Raw genomic sequence first — 22,670 nt, 5'->3', positions numbered from 1 at the left:
GTCTTGGTTCTTTTCCATATTTCATCTCGGACCATCTTGCAGGTGAAGACAATGATCAGATCTCTGGGACGACTGACCTCCTTCCTCCCCACCCGATGACATCCACAGCCTTCGACATGATAGCGGCAAACTCAGGTGTTATCTTACCAAGAATCTGAATCACATCCTCTCTTATATGTTCACTTGAGGTCTCCTTGATACCTTTTATGCGAAGACACCACTTTCTTTTGTACCGTTCCTCTTCCAACACACAAACTTTCAATTTGCTTCTCCATCATTTTGATTTTGTCTTTGCATTCTTTTAACTCCTGTGCATTTATTTGCATGGATTTGGTGATGCTAACAATCATCACACTGTGTTGTTTCATTTGTATACTTATCTCCTAATGTTGAACATGTACCTTGGTTCCAAGTCCTTTGATCGCCTCTAGTATAGCAAAATTGGACAATTCATTTTCTTCACTCTCTGTCGGCTTTTTGGATTTTTTTTTTCCTTTCTGGGGTTTACAAGGTGTGGGTGGGTCAGAGTCAGGACCTTGTTCCCTTTTGCTTGAACTGTGAGTTATGTCCATAGCGTAACAATGATCCTCCACATCAGACATGATTTCAACAGCTTGGAGTATGTTTTTTTTTTATTTTTTTTTTTTTTCTGTGGGCAAGGGTTTAACTGTTGGAAATAATAATAAAATAATCTGATCGTCTATTTACATTAAGTGAAAATATGTCGCCTTGTTGGCAGACATCAAATTCACTCACCAACGTGTGATTGGGCCAGATTACAAAAGACGATCGTCAATAATCAGATTCAGTGCCATAGACGATAGACGAAGTAGGATAGTGTTAGTGTAGGTCTTGGCCTTTTGTTCCATATAGGAGGCATTTATTTAATAATTTGATTTTTTTAATAATTTTACAATGTATCACAATGCTAAGGTGCATATGACTGCCGCTATTTGCAATAAGTAATTAGTAGAATACCTGATATTTTAACATGCTTATTGTAAATTGCATCTATCACAAAAAAAAAAAAAAGCCATTTTCACAGTACCGTGGTCATGAAAACTTTATGTTTGCATGCGTTTTTAAGCACTGCAGTTTAAAACAAATGATTTTAGGCCGAAAATCTCTTACCGCTCTTGACTTAATCACGTTTGTACTTTTGAGACTAAATAAAAGTATATTTTTATTTAGAATATTTCTATAAATACATTATTCCAAAATGTTAAAAACAAATAATGTTGGTGCGAATAAAACAAAGATGCAGTGTTTCATTCATCCAGTAAAAAAAAAAAAAAAAAAATGATTCACATCTATATTTTTTTTAATTGAGCCAATGAAAAATAAATAACTATTGTCTCAAGTAAAAAAAATATAGATGTGAATCATTACCCTAAAATGTTTACATTGGATGAATTAAACACTTTTTTGCAGTGTGCTACAGCAGGTGAATTTAAATCAAATTAAGTCTATGTAATTTTAAGGTAAAATAAAAATAATCATCCTATACAGAACCGACGTTTATGTGGCGAGTGGGGCGGGGCCGAGGGACGTGGGAACGAGGAGTGAGGCCAGGTGTAGTGATTGGAGATGAGCTACACCTGCGACCCACCGCCGGTCTCGAGTCCCACGTAGGAGATGGAAGGATATAAGACTGGAGCGACGACTGTGAAGGACGAGATAGGACCAGGCCTGGCCCTTATTTTATGTTTTGGTTTTTATTTTTGTTTTGTGATTATTTTGAATTATTAAAATGTTATTTGATTGTCCGCCGGTTCACGCCTCCTTGTTCCCGATGATTATGGAGTTTTAATATTATTACAGTGGTGCCGAAAACCCGGGAGAAGGAGGGACGCGCTGCTGAAGATCCCTCGCCGCTGTGGTGAATCCGCGGTGCCCTCGAGCTGCCGAGGTATGTGCCGCCATGGACGTTCGAGGCGGTGGGCTGGAGCGAGTTGCCGGGGACGGGCGAGCTCGCTGCCGGCCGCCCACGATATGGAGGGGCGGCTGCCGTCCGTGAGGGAGCGGAAGAGTCGGCGACGTTCGCCAGGGGGCCGGAGCCTGCTGCCTCCGTGAAGGAATCCGGAGGAGCAGGGAACGGGGGACTCCTGCTGGCTGCCCAAAACCGGAGGAGCCGTTGCCGTCCACCGGGCGGCGGAGGAGTGTCGTGCCGTCCGCCGAGGGCCGTCCAGTGCCACCGCCAGGCACCGCGGAGGAGATCACCCAGCTGGTGGAGGGCCGAGCAGCAGTGCGTCTGGGAACCGGAATTTTTTATTTTTTTTCCCTCTCTCTCCCCTCTCTTGTCCCTGTCCTACCCCCAGGTTCCCGTGAGCGGGGGAGGGGGGAGTAGGGGGAGGGGGGAGTAGAGCACAGTCTCGAGGGTACCCCCCGGCCTGCGAGGGGCGATGGGGGTATGTGACGAATGGGGCGGAGCCGAGGGACGTGGGAACGAGGAGTGAGGCCAGGTGTAGTGATTGGAGATGAGCTGCACCTGCGCCCCACCGCCGGTCTCGAGTCCCACGGAGGAGATGGAAGGATATAAAACTGGAGTGACGACCGTGAAGGACGAGAGAGGACCAGGCTTGGCCCTTATTTTATGTTTTGGTTTTTATTTGAGCGCACCAGTCGTCCGTGAGGGGCTGGTGCACTGTTTTGTGTTCATTTTGAATTATTAAAATGTTATTTGATTGTCCGCCGGTTCCCGCCTCCTTCTTCCCGATGATTATGGAGTTAATATTATTACAGTTTACTTCTAGCTTTTCAAACGTGTATGCAAGTTCTACTTTACGGAAAAAAAAACCATTTCAGTTTTGTCATAGTTTAGTCCGTTTTCTCATTCAGTTCGCAAGAAGTTGATCTGAACATCTCTTCACAGTCTATTCGTGTTCAGGTCATGGACCGGTACATCATATGCTCGCACAGGAGAGGCTTTTATTTGTGCGGCAGCAGTGGTGGACGAAGTACACAAATCAAGTACTTGAGTAAAAGTACAGATACGTATAGTAAAATATTACTCGAGTAAAAGTAAAAGTACTCCTTTTTCAATCTTACTCAAGTGAAAGTACAAAAGTACTCAATTTTTTATGTACTTAAGTAAAAAAGTACTGAAAGATAGATGTTTGCAATTTTATATAGGCTACTTAATTTAATGTTATATTAGCACATATTTTTTATAATCCTACTGCTCAAAATACCTGGGATTTTTTCCAAAATAACCACTATATGGATTCAAAATATATTTTTGTTGTTGATATGGACTACGCTGATGAGAGTAATGTTCACTGAGAAGCTTACACTGTGATGTACCTGAGAGAAAACAAAGTTGACCATCTGTTTTTCACCAGTAAGAACAAAGTAATTTAAAGTTTGTTTTACAGAACATCAAAGTTACAGTACAGACCAAAAGTTTGGGCACACCTCCTCATTGAAAGAGTTTTCTTTATTTTCATGACTATGGAAATTGTAGAGTCACACTGAAGGCATCAAGGGCTATTTGACCAAGAAGGAGAGTGATGATGACCTGGCCTCCACAGACACCGGACCTGAACCCAATCCAGATGGTTTAGGGGTGAGCTGGACCGCAGACAGAAGGCAAAAGGGCCAACAAGTGCTAAGCATCTCTCGGGGAACTCCTTCAAGACTGTTGAAGACCATTTCAGGAGACTACCTCTTGAAGCTCATCAAGAGAAAGCCAAGAGTGTGCAAAGCAGTAATCAAAGCAAAAGGTGGCTACTTTGAAGAACCTAGAATATGACAGTTGTTCTTGTTTCACACTTTTTTGTTATTAATATAATTCCATATATAATTATTCCATATATAATTCCACATGTGTTAATTCATAGTTTTGATGCCTTCAGTGTGAATCTAAAATTTTCTTAGTCATAAAAATAAAGAAAACTCTTTGAATGAGAAAGTGTGTCCAAACTTTTGGTCTGTACTGTAACTTTATATATGACATGATAATAAAGCCTGAAGTTAGGAAGAACATATATAATTATATTTTCATAATGATTTTTTCCTTCTCAAACCTTGTCTGTGGTTTAAAAACTACCCTGGCCAAACGGGGTGCATCTCTTCCCACTTTAATAATTACTGTAGTTACCATGTTCTGAACATCACATCCTTTCTTTTCTACCCAGATGTAATCTCTCTCTCTCTCTCTCTCTCTCTCTCTCTCTCTCTCTCTCTCTATATATATATATATATATATATATATATATATAGGTGGTTGAATAAAAATATTTGGACATTATTTATAAAAATTACCTCAACTTAGCACCAACAAGCTTGTTAGCTAGACAGTTAGCATCAGCTAACAATATTTACTTATTTTCAGTACGATGAACATTCATGTCTGTCTAACGTTACTCGTCTAGTTAATCCAAACAATATACATATGTATAACGTTACTGTTGATAAACAATATAAAAACAGACGTCACATAGGACATTTTAATAAAACTGTTAACATTATGGCAGCGGGGAATTTGAACGTGCATGAGTTATTGTATTTAATCTGTGTTATTTAAAGTTGTTTTTTGTTTTTTTTACCTAAAATTGATGTGTCTGCACTCGAGCATTTGAGTGGGCTTAAACAGATCACTCTTTACAGCGGGTTTAGTTCCCAAACAACTGACAATTTTGACCTAAATATGATTTTCAGTTACAATAATTAATCCTAAATTTCGACATTAATAACTTACTTTTAGCAGCATCAGACGCACGCGCGCTCACAAGATCTCCCGGTTCTTACTTCTGTAGACTCGCACTAAACGGTTCATTTGAATCAGTGAGTGGTCGACTCCAGAACAGCTGCAATTGGATCATTCTAATTCCTAAACGAATCGTTTGGTGCGATTCGCGATCCGATTAAAGTTTATTTTGAAAAGACTCAGTTCATTCATGATGAATCAGACACCGCTTGCGTCTCGGAGCACGTGATATATTATAGGGAGTAACGATATGTTTTATTAAATGTAGTGAAGTAAAAAGTACGATTTTATGCTTTGGAATGTAGTGAAGTAAAAGTAAAAGTTGCTCAAAATAAAACTACTCCAGTAAAGTACAGATACTTGAAAAATGTACTTAAGTACAGTAACGAAGTAAAGCTACTCCGTTACTGTCCACCACTGGCGGCAGTACACCAGAGGCTGATCGCTTCCTGCTATCTGTGCCTCAGACATGAAGCTCTGCATTTGCATTGCTGAACAGCTCCCCGTGTCCTGCGCACAGATTTCGAAATACTTCCACACAAATGACATAGCGAACGATTACATTGTAGTCTGTGCACGTGGGCGTACTTCTGGAAAAATCAGCCGAAAAAGACCAAAAACCGGCCAACTGCCGATCGCGTATTTTAAGCAAAAACGTATACAAGTAATTTAATTATGAAAAACAGTAAACAAGTTTCACCCAAATTTAATTAACACTTTTTTGTTGTTAAAGGGGATTTGCTATTAAAATTAAAACATGGAAGAAATATTGTGCGATTTATTTCTTTAAAAAGTTTTATAAATTTTTTCAACAGTAGTAGCAGTATCACATACATTCTACTAAATAATACTAATATTTCTAGCACAATGCTTCAGAAGCTGAAATTACTGCAAGCGGCACGCGCTTTAGTAAACAAAACTGCACATCTCTGCCATTCATTCATTCACACAGAGATGCGCAGAACATGCAGGATTAATATTTCAACCAACTTTTGCAGCTTAACATTTACAGATACTGGTCCATATGGAGATCTGATTTGATTCATTTATGCTAACTTTGACAAATTCCTTGACTGTCCATATTAAAATGTAAGTTTCATTTTCATGACTGGATTTTGAGATTCCGTCCGTCTTAAAGAAAGCCGATACAGTGACATTTACATTTTTTAGTACCGACTTGGTACCAAAGTACCGGGTCTTTTGACGACAACACTATATATATATATATATATATATATATATATATATATATATATATATATATACCGTATTTTTCTGACTATAAGTCACACCTGAGTATAAGTCGCATCAGTCCAAAAATACGTCATGATGAGGAAAAAAACATAAGTCGCACTGGACTACAAGTCGCATTTATTTAGAACCAAGAGAAAATATTACCGTCAACATGTAAGCTACAACATGTAAGTGACCAGGCCTATTCACAAGCTGTTTTATTCATGGTATAATACAGTAAATGATTGGACATATTATTTATCTATTTAGGTAGATGATATTATCAGATATTGCGATATCTTTAAAGGTGATTATCGTTAAGATGTTTTTGACATATTGCCCAGCCCTAAATATTACTATAGCATTTCACCTAAGCATTGCAAATCAAGCGTATGGCTTTGTTCTTGGTTCTCATCAACAGTACCTCTGCCATGATAAGTGCTAGATGAATGACAGGCTTTCCATTTTAACATCTTGCAAGGTAAATAAGGGTAAATGAGGGTAATGAGACACTTTACTAAAACATGTTTTATACAGAAACTGTAGTTTTCCACCAAAATAAAAGATCAGCTGGTTTCAGTCATAAAGGTACAAGGGTCTCTCTTGTAAGTGCTGCAAAAAAATATGCATTTATATGCAAAAATATGCAAAATTATTTTTAAAAAACCTTTAAATATTATTGTATTTGGATTGTTCTACTACATGTTTTTAACAATACATCCATGCATACTCTGCAAAATAAAGTTTGGGATTATTTTCATCTGTTTTATATAGTATGTTTCCAAAATAAAACTGCTGTTTTACAATTTTGAGGATGTGGTAGTTTATTGAGGTTGATTGTAAAGCCATTGCTGCCAGTCATTTGATTTTTAGCCTTTATCATGTACAGTGTTGATCTAAATGCAAACTATCTAATTGAATATCTAATTGAACATACAATTGTGTATTTATGCATGGTGCAAGGTACGACGGTGAAACAACGTCATATTAACAACGTTCATTAACTTTTCAAAATCAACACCGAATTCAGCGTTAATCCAAGGTCTCCAGAACGATCACAATTCCCCCGTGATGAAGGTAAGACGGTGAAACAGCGTCACGATTTCAACAGAGTCAATGTTGCGATTTCAACGGTGAATCAACGTCGTGATTTCAACATAGATACAATTTGCAAAATCGAAAGGTAATTCAACGGAACCCTTGTACCTGACGTTGTTTCAACGTTGAATCAACGTTGAAATGCCGACTGGGTTGTTTCTTTTAATTTAGAATAAATCTACATAAGCAAACAGACCATGTACAGTAGGCTAAAAACAAACTCTTTATGTATTTTAAAAATTTCCACTAGAGTAAAAGAAGACATGGAAGCAAAATAGACCAAAATCTCAATTTAAAAGTACATGACCTGCCTTAAACAATAACTTCATAATTTTGCAATGGGTTTTAATTATTTTTGCTGTGTTTTTCCTGTAAAATAACAAATGATCACCAACTGCCTTTTTCATTTTAGTGTGAACTGTGAATGTCTTTGTATAATTTGAAGTGTTATATATTACAATAACACCAATAATATAAAAAAAAGTGTTGCCAAATTTTTTTGTAAAAACACGCCCCTCTGCTATGTGCAGTCATTTATTCTAAATATATACTTTGAAACTATAGTAGCTAAGAAAACATGCACAGGATAGTTTCATTTGTTGTTGCCTGTTTTTTGTGATAAAATTAATGAATGTTAAAGAAGACCATGGTCTCTGTGAACTGATTATTTTGTAGACACTGTTGAAAACCTTTTTGAGGGAAGTCGTGGCCTAATGGTTAGAGAGTCGGACTCCCAATCGAAAGGTTGTGAGTTCGAGTCCCGGGCCGGCAGGAATTGTGGGTAAATGGCTGCCCACTGCTCCGGGTGTGTGTTCACAGTGTGTGTGTGTGTGTGTGTGTGTGTGTGTGTGTGTGTGTGTGTGTGTGTGTGTGTGTGTGTGTGTTCACTGCTCTGTGTGTGTGCATTTTGGATGGGTTAAATGCAGAGCACTTTCACTTTCTTTCTTCTAATTGAGTGGGGGGTGCCAACATCAGTCTGAAGCAGGATTGGTTAGCTGGAGGCCTATGGATTTACATTTAGTTCAATAATAACGAACGTAACTTTTTCAGAATCTATCAAATATATGCCATTACAAAGGAAGAAAAACAGAATTAAAATTTAAAAGAACTCGCACAAATGTAACAGGCTCTTCAAATATGCTTCATTTTTGTTAATGTTTTTCAAAGATTCGTTTTTGCTGATCGTGGATTCTGAATTCATTGCCACAGATTTAGCTTACGTTTCCCAGTTTTTCGTTTGGTGTTTTGATACAAACCTCTCGTGGGGGCGGGGTTAACAGTGATCTACTCTGATTGGATAGTGAGCTTTTGATGGACAGGTGCTCTCTGACCAGGAAGTACAGACGTCACTCAATGGCGCGCGCCGCGCATATTGAAAGCTCTCAATGCAAATTCTCCAACTGTAAACCTGTCTTCTCTGTTTTTCTGAAAGAAATTGAAAACTATTTGAATGTAATCTCAGTATCTACTAATATGAAAGGACTGTTAGAATTTGCTCCGCCTTTGATCGTGTGTGATTTTGTTTCGATTCTGGCCCTCTTTTTTTTAGTTCTATTTTATTTTATTTTTTTGTGGTTGATATTATGTGATGTATGTTTATGCTTTTGTATGTTTTAGTTCTCTGCATTAATAAAAAAAGAAAAAGAAAAAAACTCTCGTGGTGATTTGTATGCAATATGTGCCTTGTATTACTAAATATGTAAATAATATTTGCCCTTCGATCATCTCAGTCTGTAAAGATGAGCTCTCGGGAGACACGGAGCGGATCATCTTCCACCTCCGCTTGTCCTTCAAGGCAGCTTGAAGTAAGCTTGTGTTACTGAAGTAACCAATAACATCGATACAAGTTTTTCATGTTACAGTGTGCTACAGTTTGTTGTGGGTTATTACTGTCATTCAGTAACACAAACTTACTTCAAGATGCCTTGAAGGACAAGAGCTCATCTTTATATTTATATTTATTCATTTAGCAGACGCTTTTATCCAAAGCGACTTACAGATGAAGACAGTGGAAGCAATCAAAAACAACAAAAAGAGCAATGATATATAAGTGCTATAACAAGTCTCAGTTAGCTTAAACACAGTACACGTAGCATGGGATTTTAAATAATATAATAAATAAAAAGAAAACAGATAGAATAAAAAAAAAGAATAGATCAAGCTAGTTAGAGGTCTTTACACACACACACACACACATGCAATTGCATAATAAACTAGAATTAAAAGTTAGTGAACTAACTTTGATGTTGGCTTGGCCACAGTACTTGTGTGCCCAACATTCTTGAGCTGCCCCGCTGCAAAAAAAATAAATAAATAAACTAAAATACACCTGTAACAGCTTTTTTCCATGGTCCCTTGCTGTTTTCTTTTCTAATAAAAAGCCTAGGATATGATAACAGCTATGACAGGGTTGTCTAGCTGGATGCGAAATAAGTTCTGCCTATTTTTCTCATGTTTGCTATTTCACAGTCCTGTCACCATCGCGTTGTGGGCAACGACACACAAGATAACTGAAACAATGCGGTTTAAATCAAGGTGATCATAAGGGGTCCAAGCACAATGGTTTGTATAGATGATGCAGTTGCACAATGGACGTGTATCTTTGCAAGTAAATTATGAGTCCTTTTGTGAGTACTATTATATGCACAACATGAAAATAGATAACTATTATAGTGTCCCTTCTTCACTTTTTCAGTAATGTGTGATAACTTGATAAATATATTGGCAATACTATTAAAATATGATCAAATTTAATGGTATTTAGGAGATTATCGTTTTTGCATAATTACTATATTGGGTTTTATGAAAGTTTAGAAAAAATTATTAATATTTATTCTTTTTTTATTTATGCACATAAATGAAACATTTTCAAGTCTTTGAACAGATGAGGTGTGCTATATCTTTTCTAACTGATTGGACTTACGGTTTTCATAAAAATAAATATTAAAAATCATAAAAATCCCATAGACTTTAATTAACAGGATGTTCAGATAAGCCAAGCTCCAAATCCCATTAGACTCAATCAAACTTTGCTTCTATGAACTATTTCTAATCAATTTAAACTCATTCAAACTCATGCAATATTTCAAATGTATTTATGTGCATAAATAAAAAAATTATAAATATTAATTATTTAATCCTCTCTCCTCATTGAACAGAGCAGATGCAGAGAGAGAGAGGCGTGTGCAAGAGGGTCTGGCTGCAGACTTGCACTCTCAGACACTTGCACTCTGAGACACTTGCACTCTCAGACACTTGCACTCTCAGACACTTGCACTCTCAGACACTTGCACTCTCAGACACTTGCACTCTCAGACACTTGCACTCTCAGACACTTGCACTCTCAGACACTTGCACTCTCAGACACTTGCACTCTCAGACACTTGCACTCTCAGACACTTGCACTCTCAGACACTTGCACTCTGAGACACTTGCACTCTCAGACACTTGCACTCTGAGACACTTGCACTCTCAGACACTTGCACTCTCAGACACTTGCACTCTGAGACACTTGCACTCTCAGACACTTGCACTCTCAGACACTTGCACTCTGAGACACTTGCACTCTGAGACACTTGCACTCTGAGACACTTGCACTCTCAGACACTTGCACTCTCAGACACTTGCACTCTGAGACACTTGCACTCTGAGACACTTGCACTCTGAGACACTTGCACTCTCAGACACTTGCACTCTCAGACACTTGCACTCTGAGACACTTGCACTCTGAGACACTTGCACTCTGAGACACTTGCACTCTGAGACACTTGCACTCTGAGACACTTGCACTCTGAGACACTTGCACTCTGAGACACTTGCACTCTGAGACACTTGCACTCTCAGACACTTGCACTCTCAGACACTTGCACTCTCAGACACTTGCACTCTCAGACACTTGCACTCTGAGACACTTGCACTCTGAGACACTTGCACTCTGAGACACTTGCACTCTGAGACACTTGCACTCTCAGACACTTGCACTCTCAGACACTTGCACTCTCAGACACTTGCACTCTGAGACACTTGCACTCTGAGACACTTGCACTCTGAGACACTTGCACTCTGAGACACTTGCACTCTCAGACACTTGCACTCTGAGACACTTGCACTCTGAGACACTTGCACTCTGAGACACTTGCACTCTGAGACACTTGCACTCTGAGACACTTGCACTCTCAGACACTTGCACTCTGAGACACTTGCACTCTGAGACACTTGCACTCTGAGACACTTGCACTCTCAGACACTTGCACTCTCAGACACTTGCACTCTCAGACACTTGCACTCTGAGACACTTGCACTCTGAGACACTTGCACTCTGAGACACTTGCACTCTGAGACACTTGCACTCTCAGACACTTGCACTCTCAGACACTTGCACTCTCAGACACTTGCACTCTGAGACACTTGCACTCTGAGACACTTGCACTCTGAGACACTTGCACTCTCAGACACTTGCACTCTCAGACACTTGCACTCTCAGACACTTGCACTCTCAGACACTTGCACTCTCAGGGGAGAGAGAGGGAGAGAGGGAGGGAGGGGGGGAGAGAGAGCTCATGCTCGTGCGGCAGAGACTAAGGTCTGTCAAAAAAAAAGTAGCTAGATTTGTCGCTAGTCGCTTTTTTGGAAAAAAGTCGCTATGGGGGTCTGAAAAGTCGATAAATCTAGCGACAAAGTCCCTAAGTTGGCAACACTGGCAGCAATACCGAGTAGGCTTCCTTTTACCAGCGAAATCAAGGCAGTAGTAGTAGATTCGATCACATCGCTCTAACCAATCCTTCTTCAGACTGATGTTGGCACCCCCTCTCAATTAGCATACAGGCGCAGGGAAAAATAAATGTAGAAATGTGGAAATACAGAAATAAATAACTGTAGAAACGTGGAAATACAGAAATAAATAAATATATAAATACATAAATATATATATATAAATGCATAAATAAATACATGCAAAAATACCAAAATGTTTTCTGAATTTGTTTATTTACTTTTACTTTTATTTATTTACTTATTTATTTTTGCCCTGCCCCTGCCTGTACCTGTATATCAGGGTAGGTGTTCTTGATCAGGTAGAACATCTTGCGGTGGGAGTTCAGATCACCCAGCGTGAGCTTTTCACTGGCCACTTCTTTTGTTTCGCCCTTTGACTTTTCCTCTAGTGTGTTGTCCTCCCTGATCCTCTTCACCTCCCGTCCGCCCTGCACCGCAGCCTCCATGGACAGCGCGAGCAGCTCTCTCAGATCCACAGTCCTCTTCTGTCTGAACGAGGCGATTCTACTAGATAAAACTCCCGCGTAAAGGTGATAGATCACGCCGACTCCTAGTAAGCAGAACAAGGCTATGTCGAGCGGGGACAACCGGATGCCCATCGGAGCCATAACAAAGGCGGACGTGTGAACAAAACCGATGAACACGAGAACGGCAACAGCTAAACTATACACTCCTCTTTGGTGATCATTTGCACGTAATTTTAACGCAAATAAAAGCGTGCTACTAAATCAAGTGTTATTTATTTCCTTCACTGGCGAAATCCAGATTAGGTCATGCGAAAACTTCCTTCGTTGGTTTGTAGTATATTCCCTAGTCTTAGTACAAATATCTGCTTTCTCACAGTGACAGATGTCTGTGACAGCGAGTAATACTGTATGCATTCCACGTCCACCGTCGTGTCAACCAAGGCTGAACTAACACTACGTTATACTTCCTGGTCAAGAAGAAACAGTTTTGAGCACGAGAGAGCGCCCTCTACTGCTTCAGCATCACAAACCTCTCCGAGACAGGGGTACGTAGCTGCAGCCTGGAGCAATGGGCGCGCCGAAAGGTAGGGGCGTGGCTAAATGTTTCTCATTGGTGGAAGGTAGTGATGGCAAAATGAGGCTTCCTGAACCACTGAGACCTCGCAGCCCGTCCGTTCCGGGAGATTTATTGTTTTTAAGTTCTAGAATTGAGTTACTAACTTCAAATAAAGTAATTTCACTATCACAGAGATTTCTGTCATCGCTTGAGATAGTCTTTTTGAAATTACATACTCTGCACTCTCTCTATATGTGGACAACAAAATTTGTAAATCAGTTGATAAAATCCTGTTTAATTTTGTTTGGAAAAACAAAATCCATTATATTAAGAAGTCTGTATTAATGAACACGTATGAGCATGGTGGGTTGAAATTCCTTGATTTCTCTTCTTTGAACAACACTTTCAAAATTAATTGGATTAGACAGTTTTTGTGTAACCCAAACTCAATCTGGAATTTTATCCCTAATTACTATTTTTCCAAATTAGGTGGTCTCCCTTTCCTATTGATCTGTAATTATAATATTGCTAGAATCCCTTACAATTTATCTAAATTTCACAAACAGGCATTACTTGTATGGTCATTAATCTTTAAGCACAATTTCTCCCCTCACCGGTACTTCATTTGGAACAATCAAGACATTGTATATAAGAGAAAATCTTTGTTTTTTAGTAGTTGGTTTGAGAAAAACATTATGATTGTTTCCCAGTTATTTAACTCAGAAGGTCTTCTTTTAAGTTACGAAGAATTTTTATGTAAATGTAATTTTCCAGTAACTCCCAAAGAATTTTCCATTGTCATGGATGCTATTCCTAAAGGAGCTGTTATGCTTTTAAGGGACTCTGTTAGATCATCCAGCACTTTATCTATTTATTTAGACCCATTTGAAATCCCAGTAGGAAAACTATGCTTTCTGTCACCTTCTTCATCACGTAACTTTAAGATTAGATCACTTTTTCAAAAGGAGCTTGTAACAACTCCTTATGTTGTGTTTTATTGGAGGAATGTGGTTGATCATATTGATTGGAAAAAAAGTATGGAATCTGTCTTCGAAATACATAATAACAAACAAGGTTAGAGAGATCTCATTCAAATTATTACACAGATTTTACCCAACTAAAGTGTTTTTGAAAAGATTTAAATCAGACATCGATACAAGCTGGTGTTTTTGTGGTGACCCTAATGAAACAGATGTACATATATTTTGGGATTGTCCTCACACACAGCAATTTTGGATTGACTTCTGTAGTGTTGTCAATCGCAGTGTGCTCCATGGTTTCTCTCTGCTTTTTAAGGATGTACTGTTTGGCTTCTTTAATATACCAAAAGATAAAATTAAGGAATATTTTATTATTAACCCGTTATTACTTCTTGCAAAATTTCACATTCACCGTAGTAAATTAAATCGTCAAAATTCTTTATATATTGTTTTTGAAAAAGAGGCTCAGCAGTATATTCAAACTATTTCATCTTCTAAGAATCTCAAAGCTTCATTTATTTAATATTTTTAATTTATTTTGTTAATGTTTTTGTTTTGTTTTATTTATTTACTGTTGCATATGTCTATAAATGATGCTTTGCGTGTAATGTAACCTCTTTGCACGTGATGTTGATTTTATCTGTATTTGTATTTTTGGTACCTTGGCATTAAAAAAAAAAAAAAAAAAAAAAAAAAAAAAAAAAGAGACCTCGCAGCCCATTGCCTCTATGGCAAGCCAAATTAACTTTTATTCATTCGCAGGATATGTATTCTTGATATCAACAATTCAATTTTCACTAGTAACAATTAGAATTTTTGATATCAACAATTACATTTCCACTAGTAACAATGCTAATTCTTGATATCAGGAATTATATTTCAACTAGTAACAATGTTAATTCTTGATATCAATTATTTTTAACATGGGAATGCCAATAGGCAAGCCAAATTAACTTTTATTCATTCGCAGGATATCTATTTTTGATATCAACAATTCAATTTTCACTAGTCAAAATGTTAATTCTTGATATCAGGAATTAGATTTCTACTAGTAATAATTGCTATTTTTGATATCAACAATTCAATTTCCACTAGTAACAATGTTAATTCTTGATATCAGGAATTGTATTTTCACTAGTTAAATGTCACCATAGGCTTCCATTCAAATTTAATTGTTGATATCAAGAATTGCTTTCTTACTAGTTGAAATTCCGATTTCACATATCAGAAATACAATTCTTACTAGTAAAGACCTTTATTTTTGATATCAGTAATCACATAGTTACTAGTAAAGACGTCTATTCTTGATATCAACAATTTAATTGTCACTAGTGACAATGTTCATTTCTGATATCATGAATGTGATTGTTACTAGTAAGAAAGCCATTTTAGATATCAGAAATTATATTGATATCAGAAATTATTTTTCAGATATCAAAAATAACAATTGTAACATGTTGAAATACATTTACTGATATCAAGAATTAACATTTCAACTAGTAACAACTAAATTGTTGATATCAAGAATTCACATTGTTACTAGTAACAAAGTAATTATTGATATCAACAAAGGCAGTTGATATCTGAAATCGTCCTTGCAACTAGTGAAAATAGAATTACTGATATCTTAAATAACATTTTAACTAGTAAAAATACTTTTACAGATATGTAGAAATGCCATTTTTACATGTAAGAATAGCTATGGTAATGAGATCATGAATATTAATGAGATTTTCGACACTCCTCCTTTTTCAGCATTTGCCAAAGATGGCAGAAGAACGTCCACGTGCAGAAACGGCTCCTCTTTTATTTATTTTTGTCAGTGAAACTTGAAAAATTATATTATGGCCGGATTCATTTGTAAAAAAAATTGTTAATTGTAAAAAAAAAAAAAAAAAAAAAAACATTTATGCTGTTTCCTTTTATTGGCCACCAAGTCCTTCGGATAATTAAAGGAAAAGTGAACAAGGCATTAATTTAGTTTTATAAATAAATTCATGTCGCTTTTTCAGGTGTTTATTTTTGTTTTTATTACACTTTCTTCTGATACATCAAATAAAAAACACATCTAAAGGAAAAAATATAACAGATAACAATGCATCATACAAACGGTTTACTGGACTTTTTTTTTTTTTTTTTTTGAATATCGTTGGCTACATGAATGAGTCGTGTCCTAAAAGGAATAATTTTTTATATAACATGTTATCCGGTTCTTGAAGCATCGGTGGACAAGAGGAATGGTAAATATATGTATACTGTTATACAAGCTGTATACTCACTACTTTACATTGTAGCAAAGTGTCATTTCTTCAGGTACTGTCATATTAAAAGCTATGATAAAAATACGAAACGTGAGAGGTGTACTCAATGCCAGTCAGGCCATCAGTCCCTACAATCTGTAATGCAAGACTCTAGAAAAAGAATAGCACTTATTTTTGTTACACCCACAATCTATACAGGTGTTCCGGTAATTCTTTAAAGTTAAAGTAATGCACAGAACCGAATAAACAAGGTACAATTCACAATGACGGTGAGAAAAAAAAAAACATGTTTTATTAAAATAATCATTCTAAATAATTCATACATGACAAACAGCTGAAAACGATAATAAATACAAACACAACTGTATAAATAAAAGCGGAAAAAGATTAGAAACATGCACATCAGCACCACACTCTATTTAGCATAACACCGCCTGCAATAGGCTACTGGGTGAACTGGAATGTAGTAACATATTCCTAGTACACAGATTCCACATATTCCACATAGCCATTTCTCTCTAAATTGCTTTCGATATATAATCGAAAAAGTGTCTTAAATAAATGTTAAGTAATGTAACGTCATAAGTCTGATTGCAAATTTTAATCGATGTATTTCTAATGTATGCAATGCACACTAATGCTATTTAATTTGAAATTAAATGCCATCCAAACGGTAACTTTCCGGAGCTCCTACAACTAGCCCTAACCTTACCCAATATCCATGTTATTTTTCACTTTTCGATAATTTCGTTGAGTTTTATTGAAAATACATGCCTTTCCGATGTGATACGGGACGTGAAAAGGATAAAGAAAGAGCTCGGCAAAAGGCGGAATCGAACCCAGGTCCGTCGCGTCAAAACGTACATGCTTGGCGCTTAACCATCTGCGCCACAGAAAACGATAATATTCCAATGTCTTTTAACACATTTGACAAACACTACCCTACGTTTGTAGGTGGAGTCAAATCGTCCCTGTCGAAATAAAAACAAAATAATTATTAAAAATAGCCTACAGGAGCGTTTTATTTTCATAAGAGGGCAATCGAATGTGCCCAGTCTCTTTTGTGCTCTGTATCTTGAAGTTTATCCGCCATAAACATTCATAAAAGGTTGCACTCGTCATTAAATTATGCACATATCCAAAAAGGAGTTCATTGCTATGCACATATCCAAAAAGGAATTCATGATAACTAAAATAACAATTTTTACTAGTGAAAATGTAATTTTAACATGTAACAATTAAGTTAAAGATATCAAGAATTATGTGTATTACTAGTTGCAATTTCATTTTTGATATGATAAACGCATTTTTGCATTTCTGATGACGTCATTTGTGATATCAAGAATACGTGTCGTTACTAGTGGAAATGTAATTGTTGATATCAACAATTCAATTGTTGATATCAAGAATTGACGTTGGTACTAGTAACGTGTGATTACTGATATCAAAAATAAAGGTCTTTACTAGTAAGAATTGTATTTCTGATATGTGAGATCGGAATTTCAACTAGTAAGAAAGTAATTATTGATATCAACAATTAAATTTGAATGGAAGTCTATGGAGGCATTTAACTAGTGAAAATACAATTCCTGATATCAAGAATTAACATTGTTACTAGTGGAAATTGAATTGTTGATATCAAGAATTAACATTGTTACTAGTGGAAATTGAATTGTTGATATCAAGAATTAACATTGTTACTAGTGGAAATTAAATTGTTGATATCAAAAATAGCAATTGTTACTAGTAGAAATCTAATTCCTGATATCAAGAATCAACATTTTAACTAGTGAAAATCGAATTGTTGATATCAAGAATTAACATGGTTACTAGTGACAAATAAATTGTTGATATCAAGAATTAAATTGTTGATATCAAGAATTAAATTGTTGATATCAAGAATCGACGTCTGTACTAGTAACCACGTGATTACTGATATCAAAAATAAAGGAGATCATGAATATTAATGAGATTTTCCGACACCCCTCGTTCAAGCGTCAGCATTGGCCAAAGATGGCAGAAGAACGTCCACGTGCAGAAACGGCTCCTCCTTTATTTAATTTATTTTTTCGTTGAAACTTCAAAATTATATTATGGCTGGATTATTATTATTATTATTATTATTATTATTATTATTATAATTTTGTTTGTTAATTGTAAAAAAGTAAGTTGATGCTGCTTCTTTTTATTGGCCACCAAGTCCTTCGGATACTTAAAAGGAAAATTGAACAAGGCATTCTTTTAGTTTTAAAAGTGTCTTCATGTCGTTTTTTCAGGCGTTTATTTTTGGTTTTATTACACTTTCCTCTAATACATCAAATAAAAAATAAAAAACAACCAAAAGGAAAAACATTAAAGGGGATAATGCATCATACAAACGTTTTACTGGACCTTTTTTTTTCTTTTCTTTTTTTATAATATCGCTGGCTACCTGAATGAGTCATGTCCTAATATGCATTATGAAGCAGCGGTGGACAAGAGGAATGATAAAGTCTATTGAACCTCTTTCTCATGTCTGTCTCAGCCATTTCAATGTTATGAAAGCCCATGAAACCTTGGGCTTGGATTTCACCAGAGCATCACATGTTGCCACTGGAGTCCTCTTCCAGATCTTAGAGACCTTGTGCTCTTCCACCTTCCATTTGACGATGCCCATGCTTGACCAATCCATCACCTTTCACCTCAGCTTCTTTAGCAATGCAGTGGTCGTCTTGAAGGTGTGTTTGGGGTCGTTATCATGTTGGAATACTTCCCTGTGGCCCAGTCTCTAAAGGGAGGGGATCATGCTCTGCTTCAGTATTTCACAATACACGTTGGCATTCATGGTTCCCTCAGTGAACTGTATCATCTCCCCAGTACCGGCAGCACTCATGCAGCCCCAGACCATGACACTTCCACCACCAAGCTTGACTGAAGGCAAGACACATTGTCTTTGTACTCCTCACCTGGTCGCCGCCACACGCTTGACACTATCTGAAGGGAATACATTTATTTTGGTCTCATCAGATCACCGGACATGGTTCCAGTAATGTCTTTAGTCTGCTTGTCTTCAGCAGACTGTTTGCAGGCTTTCTTGTGCATCATCTTCAGAAGAGACTTCCTTCTGGGACGACAGCCCTGCAGACCAATCTGATGCAGTCTGAGCACTGACAGGCTGACCCCCCACCCCTTCAACCTCTGCAGCAATGCTGGCAGCACTCATACGTCTATTTCCCAAACACGACATCTGGATATGATGCTGAGCACGTGCACTCAACTTCTTTGGTTGACCATGGCGAGGCCTGTTCTGATTGAAACCTATCCTGTTAAACCACCGTGCTGCAGCTCAGTTTCAGTGTCTTGGCGATGTTCTTATCGTCCACGTCATCTTTATGTAGAGCAACAATTCTTTTTTTCAGATCCTCAGAGAGTTCTTTGCCATGAGGTGCCGTGTTGAACTTCCAGTGACCAGTATGAGAGAGTGAGAGCTAGATTAACACACCTGCTCCCCATTCACACCTGAGATCTTGAAACACTAATGAGTAACATGACACCAGGGAGAGAAAATGGCTAATGGGCCCAATTTGAACATTTTCACTTAGTGGTGTACTCAATTTTGTGGCCGGCGCTTTAGACATTAATGGGTATGTGTTGAGTTATTTTGAGGGGACAGTAAATTTACACTGTTATGCAAGCTGTACACTCACTACTTTAAATTGTAGAAAAGTGTCATTTCTTCAGTGTTGTCACATGAAAAGGTATAATAAAATGTTTACAAAAATGTGAGGAGTGTACTCACTTCTGTGAGATAGTATATTTAATCAAGTTTGTTTTATTGGGGTAAATTATCTACAAGCTTTAAACATATTTCTATGCACACCAATAATATTAAACTACTGTCGCTACACTACGGTTATACACATTTATTGCATTTATTTTCAATTCAGCCAGAAACCTATGAGTTATGATGGATCATCAGTTATACTTCACAGACCACATTGCTACAACGAGCCAGTCCTGCAGATTTGCCTTATACAACATTAGGAAGATTAGACCCTTCCTGTCAGAGTAAGCCACAGAACTTCTAGTCTACTCTCCAGACTGGACTATGGTAATGTCCTCCTGGCTCTTCCTGCATGTACTGTCAAGCCTCTGCAAATGATCCAGAATGCAGCAGAAAGGGTTGTCTTTAATGAGTCAAAAAAAGCTGACGTTACTCCTCTCCTCATCAAGTTACACTGGCTACCAGTAGCCGCTCGCATCAGATTCAAGGTACTGATGCTTGCCTACAAGACAACCACTGGCACGACACCAACATACCTAAACTCACTGGTTAAATCTGGTTAAATCATATGTGCCCTCCAGAAGTTTGCACTCTGCAAGTGAACGACGCCTTGTGGTGCCATCCCAAAGAAATTCAAAATCACTCTCACGGACCTTTTCCTGGACTGTGCCCAGCTGGTGGAATGACCTCCCAATCTCAATTCGTACAGCTGAGTTTTTACTCATTTTCATGAAACATCTTAAGACTCATCTTTTTCACAAGCACTTAACCAACTAATACTAGCACTTTTCTTTCTTTTCATATTTAATATAAAAAAAAAAACCTGGATATGCGTTCTGTACTAGACTAACTGAGACTTGTCATGGCACTTGTATACTGTTGTTGTTCTCTTGTTGACCTGACTGCTTCTATTGTTCTCATTTGTAAGTCACTTTGGATAAAAGCGTCTGCAAAATTATTAAATGTAAATAAAACTGAAAAAGGCTTAGAAGAATCCTTAGAAATCTGAAAAATTAATACCACAGCCTTAATCTTTCAGTTGAATTGGCTGATAGTTTAGAGTTTGATTTTGCCAGGGGCTATTTGAATACAATGAATTATATTTACACTAAGTGAAAATAGCATATTTTATTAGCAATAGATTCTATTTACACTTTTTAATAAATATGAGTATTTTCTTACAGTAATAGTTTGATGCTGTTCGTGCTACTTAGTGCAAGTAGTGACCAATATGTGCACCTCATTATTGTTGTAGGCCACATTATAAAACAGTATAGGCTACAATAATAACATACTGAGAGTAAATTATAATTGTTATTTACAAATGATTAAACGGAAACCGTCCCTACAACTAGCCCTAGCCTTACACAATCTCCACGTTATTTTTCACTTTTCGATAATTTCGTTGAGTTTTATTGAAAATATATGCCTTTCGATGTGATAGGGGACGTGAAAAGGGTGAAGTAAAAAGCTCGGCAGAAGGCGGGATCGAACCCGGGTCTGTCGCCTCCAAAAGCAATTGCTTCGTGCTCTACCGTCTGCGCCACATTAACTGATAGGGTAATGATGTCTTTTTGCACTTTTGACAAACACTAACATGCGTTGGTAGGCGGAGTTGAATATTCTCTGTCAAAATAAAATAAAAATAATTATTAAAAATAGCCTACAGGAGCATTTTATTTTCACGAGAGGGCAATCGAATGTGCCCATTCTCTGTTGGACTCTTTACCTTGTCGTCTATCCTCCATAAACATTCATAAAGGGTTGGACTCGTCATCAAATTATGCACATATCCAAAAAGGGGTTCATTGATATGCACATATCCAAAAAGGAATTAATGATATCTTAAATTACAATTTTTACTAGTGAAAATGCAATTTTAACATGTAACAATTAAGTGAAAGATATCAATAATTATGTGTATTACTTGTTGTAATTTCATTTTTGATATGATAAACACATTTCTGCATTTCCGATGACGTCATTTTTTATATCAAGAATACGTGTTGTTACTAGTGGAAATGTAATTGTTGATATCAAGAACTCAGTTATTGATATCAACAATTAAATTGTTGTTATCAAGAATTAAATTGTTGATATCAACAATTCACATGTTTAAATGTTAAAACGGCGCCAAAACTATTACAGATATCAAAATGCATTTGTTGCTAGTTACAATTCTAAATTCACATATCAGCTTTGTATTTCTTACTAGTAAAAATATAATTTTTGATATCAACAATGACATTTTTACTAGTAAAAATGTGAATTCTTGATATCAACAATTTAGTTGTTACTAGTTGAAATGTTAATTCTTGATATCAAAAATGTAATTGTTACTAGTGACACTGTTCATTTCTGATATCTGAAAATGTATTTCTGATATCAACAATTGGGAGGGTAATTTCTGATATCTAAAATGGCATTCTTACTAGTAACAATTACATTCATGATATCAGAAATGAACATTGGCACTAGTGACAATTAAATTGTTGATATCAAGAATTAAATTGTTGATATCAACAATTAAATTGTTGATATCAAGAATAGACGTCTTTACTAGTAACTATGTGATTACTGATATCAAAAATAAAGGTCTTTACTAGTAAGAATTGTATTTCTGATATGTGAAATCAGAATTTCAACTAGTAAGAAAGCAATTCTTGATATCAACAATTAAATTTGAATGGAAGCCTATGGTGACATTTAACTAGTGAAAATACAATTCCTGATATCAAGAATTAACATTGTTACTAGTGGAAATTGAATTGTTGATATCAAAAATAGCAATTGTTACTAGTAGAAATCTAATTCCTGATATCAAAAATTAA

General features: G+C 36.8%; 1 protein-coding gene across 1 annotated transcript in view; it reads right to left on the bottom strand.

The window, feature by feature from the left end:
• LOC127934892 (inositol monophosphatase 3-like) overlaps positions 1–12,734 on the bottom strand; it is a 34,924-nt gene extending 22,190 nt beyond the window's left edge. Inside the window, exon 1 of the mRNA XM_052532439.1 lies at positions 12,082–12,734. Coding sequence (XP_052388399.1) covers positions 12,082–12,420 — 339 coding nt within the window. The 5' untranslated portion in view covers positions 12,421–12,734. The remainder of the gene's footprint in view (positions 1–12,081) is intronic.
• Positions 12,735–22,670: the final 9,936 nt, after the last annotated feature.

This window comes from Carassius gibelio, chromosome A19 (assembly GCF_023724105.1).
Source record: "Carassius gibelio isolate Cgi1373 ecotype wild population from Czech Republic chromosome A19, carGib1.2-hapl.c, whole genome shotgun sequence".
NCBI classification, from domain to species: domain Eukaryota; kingdom Metazoa; phylum Chordata; class Actinopteri; order Cypriniformes; family Cyprinidae; genus Carassius; species Carassius gibelio.
The sequence above is the reverse complement of the archived record's forward strand: the minus strand, read 5'-3'. Positions and strand labels throughout refer to the sequence as shown.